Genomic DNA, 4,067 nt, shown 5'->3' with positions numbered 1-4,067 from the left:
CAAACCCCCCCCCCCCCCATTTGCTCCTCTTCTTGAAAAGCAAAAGAAAAACTCCATCTTAACCCTGTGTTTAGACTCTGGTACTTCAGATTCCATCCAAAGTTGTTTGATCTCAGTCAGTGCTATTTTTTATTCATTGTTCAGGGATTAGTTATTAGGGGAAAAAACGGGAACCTCTACTCCTTTGCCTAACTACTGTCTCTCTAAGTTCACTTCTGTAGATTGTTGTTGTTGTGTGCTGTCAAGTCGCCTGCGACCCATAGAGACCGTACGTACAGCAGCTCAGAACCCTGCCTTGTCCCGAGCTGGTCTTATCAATTCTGACACACCTTTATTGCCTTGAAATAATGTTTTAAAATATTTTGCCCATCTCTCTTATTCGTGGTATTGCTCTGAATTAGTAATATGTCTTTATTGCAAGTAGAATACTATTTAAGTTGTGAACACTTACATGCTTAAGTAATATGACCACAGTATTTTATTTTTTTTAACTTAAAAGGTTCTGAAGCAAAACCATGTGGATGATTGTCTGCGACATATATCTGTAAGAAGATTTGAATCATTTAATCTGTTTTCAACGACAGAAGCTGAAGTGGAAACTGAAGAGGAAATTGGTACATGGGTCCAATATTCAAGTGTCTTCTATCCTGAATACAGTATCTTCTTAAGGTAACCATATTTATAGTTAAGTTCTTTTATAGGTATTTTCTCTTACAAAAGAGAAACAATCTAATCAGAATCTCAACATTAAGTTTGCAGACAATCTTGATTAAGAACTTAGATTTTTCAGTTTAGTATGAGGAAATACTGCTGCTTTAAGTGAGTATTGCTATATTGTCAGAACTACAGAAAAATTCTCAGGAATGTAAAGACATATGAGATACAGTGATTGTAATAAAATAACTCATTTAATCGTTTGATCCTAGCATTGATTATAATGTAAATTCAAGTTCTTTTTGAGGAATAGAAGACTGAAAGTAAAAGCAGATTTTCTAAAACTACTCTGCTTAGCAGTTGTCCAAAAAAGATCAAGATTTTGGTCTTCCCATTCATTTTGTGTCACTTTTAGAAAAAGACTTTAAAAATGGAAGAAGAAAATCCCATGACAACACCATTGTTGTGAGAAGCTCACAGATTTTTGTGTATTTAAAAATCATTAGAAGTATATAAACAAAAATTGCTCCCTGAAGATGATAGAGTTTTGTCACAGCTTGTGAAATCCGTTTGCCAAGTGCTGGAACCTAATCTGCTGTGCCCCAAAGGATGTGAAAAACAGAAGAGAAAATGAAATATACTTTTAAAAACAGGTCATACATGGACCAATTTTTGGATACTAATGATGATAGCCTTGTTTCTCCCTTTTAAATCAGCAGACACCCCCTTCAGTATGTACAAAGAAAGGACTTACAAAAAACTTTCAGCAACAGTTTGTTCTTGTTTTTAAACTTTGTTTTTTGGTTAGTTATTGTATACATGAAGTAAGAGTGGATCAGTTTCTTGTTTATATATTTTTTCACCTTCTAAGACAAACAAACAAAACTAAAAGGCATCCTTATGTTGTTGTTAAGTGCTGTCGAGTTGTCGGTGACTCATAGCGACCCTGTGAATGAAAGACCTGGACACCTGTTTAACTTTTGTCCTTTCTCCAGGTTCATAGAGTTTCCAGAGATAAGCTATTATGGAAGTGGATGCCCCTCCTGCTTCCAAGCTTGCTTTAATTGGGGAGTTCCACCAAACGCCGTCCACCATGGGTAACCATTCTCTCATTTGACTCATAAGTGTCACAGTGTTTGGCTTCACAGCAACCATGAGTTATGTCTGTAATAGAGAAAAATTTAAAGTTGTCAGCAATTTCCTTTTGCTTGGTTCCACAGTCAGTGCCCTTGGAAACTGCAGGAAGAAATCAAAAGATATGTTGCATTGGGCAAGTGTGTTGTCAGGATGCTTTTCGAAGGGCTATAGAGCAAGGATGCCACTTTATAGACCAAAGTGAGCCTGACCCAACCCTTGGTGTTTTCCATTGCTTTTAATGCATCTGACAGCTGGACAATGAATAAGAATCAACAAAGAAGAAGAATCTTTGAATTGTGGTGATGGTGAAGAGTATTGAATATATATCTACACCATGGATTGCCAAAAAATAAGCAAGTACATTTTGAAGGAAATGCAACCAGCATGGACATTAGGTGCAGAGATGGTGAAAATATTACAAACATTGAGTAAATTGTCAGGAGGTTCCAGGCCTTGGAAAAAGGCATCATGCTGGAAAAAAATAATTCAGTAAAAGAGAGGAAAACTTGTGAGTGTGATGGATTGACACAGTCTCTTTAACGGTGGGTTTGATGATGGCAAAGATTGCTAGGATGGCACAGTGTAGGACAAGATTTCAAACTCTTGTTCAAAGGGTCAGTCTGAGGTTCACTCTGCGTGATGATACTTAATAAAATTACTGTTGAGTTGTTTTCAACCTAGTGATCCTGTTAAGACAGAGAAGACTTTTACCATAGGGTTTCCATGGTTGTAAGTCTTTGGGAAGCAGATTGCCACATGTTTCTTTTGGGGAATGACTGTGGGTTTGAACTACCAACCTTTTGGTTAGGAGCTGGGTGAGTTAATCACAGTGCTACAAGGGATCCTAGATCCATAGTAAGTTATCCTTATAGATAGAGTAGATCATATATAATTGTTTAGAACTTGGCAAAACTATTCTTTGAGGCAAATATAAAGTTGAATTTATGTTTAAGAAAAGTTTTAATAAAATGTTTTAATGCTAGTGATGATATTAAATAATACTATTTTATTTCTATTGTATTTTTGTAGAAGTGCTTTAGCATTTAAAAATATTATCCAGTGCGTGTATAAAAATGAAAAGATTAATCCAGAGAATCATGTTTCCTAAAACTTAAACACTATGCTGTCTAGTGAGCAGAACATGGAATATGGGGCTACAGGACTGTGAGAATTTCTCTGAAAGGGCCAGAGGGAGTGAGACTATCACAGCCTCTCTTGGAAGCAGGAGTGGCATCCAGTTCCTAAATAAAATGTCTCTGGAAACTCTGTGAACTTTGATAGATGTTGATAGTTGTGGAAGTGCTTCATGCCTTTTGTTCATAGGGTCGCTGTGAGTTGTGCTCGACTCAAAGGCAATAAAAAACAACAACAACAACAAGAACAACAACGACTCTTTAAAAAAAAAGCAACTAAAGAGCCCCTAGCCCAGCCCTGTGGTGCCTCTACACCAACAGCAAGAGGTTCATTTATTCATTGTTAACTCACAGACTTTACGCACAGTTGTTCTACTGAGAATGGGGTTTATTAGGGAAATAACTTGGAGAGGCAAAGAATATCACACAGTGCAAATCCAAGTTTTAGCCCAGCAGTCCCAAGGCACAATTCCTCAATTAGTCCAGGTTCAGGTTTCAGTTCAGCAACACAAATTGAAGAAATTTCTGGTTTCATCAATCATCCAACAAGGTTTGTTTCAGAGCAGTTTATAAGTCACTTTCTCCTTCAAGCATCCAGCAAGAACAGCAAAACCTCTAACTGTGGCCTTTATCTCAGGGTTCCTCTGGTTACACTTTGTTATGGTTTCTCCACAGCATTGGCACAGACTCTCCATCACCATTACCAACGTCTTGCCACCAAGGTCTCACTCTGGTTTTGCTCTCACCAGCGTCTTGTTCAAGTCTCCCTCAAGTCTTTCTGCTCAGTATTGGAAGCACTTTTTCTCTTATCCTAGTCCCATAGCTGTTGATGATTTGCTAGTCCATATGTCTGCAGTTATGTAGCTCTAGAGGAGAGGGGGCTAAGGAAATGACTTAAAAAAAAAAAAGCCAATTTTAGGCTGACAACACAGCCATACATATATACCAATTAAAGTTTTCTAGTTTATCTTAACCAAATCCGAGGCAACCAAAATATGACTTTGAGTCTATCCCACCTGAATTTCAGAACCATCTCAGGAACAGATTTGAGGCTTTGAACACTATTGAACGAAGGCCAGATGAGTTGTGGGAGGATATCAAGGGTATCATCCAGGAAGAGTGCAAACGGTCATTGCAAAGACA

The 4,067-nt window shown here is 37.7% G+C and overlaps 1 protein-coding gene across 1 annotated transcript in view; it reads left to right on the top strand.

The window, feature by feature from the left end:
• Positions 1 to 4,067, top strand: part of CAMKMT (calmodulin-lysine N-methyltransferase) — a 620,355-nt gene that overhangs the window by 7,078 nt on the left and 609,210 nt on the right. Inside the window, exon 2 of the mRNA XM_006882313.1 lies at positions 500 to 669. Coding sequence (XP_006882375.1) covers positions 500 to 669 — 170 coding nt within the window. The remainder of the gene's footprint in view (positions 1 to 499; positions 670 to 4,067) is intronic.

This window comes from Elephantulus edwardii, unplaced genomic scaffold (genome assembly GCF_000299155.1).
Source record: "Elephantulus edwardii isolate Elephantulus edwardi_28Jun2011 unplaced genomic scaffold, EleEdw1.0 scaffold00019, whole genome shotgun sequence".
NCBI classification, from domain to species: Eukaryota; Metazoa; Chordata; class Mammalia; order Macroscelidea; family Macroscelididae; genus Elephantulus; species Elephantulus edwardii.
The sequence above is the reverse complement of the archived record's forward strand: the minus strand, read 5'-3'. Positions and strand labels throughout refer to the sequence as shown.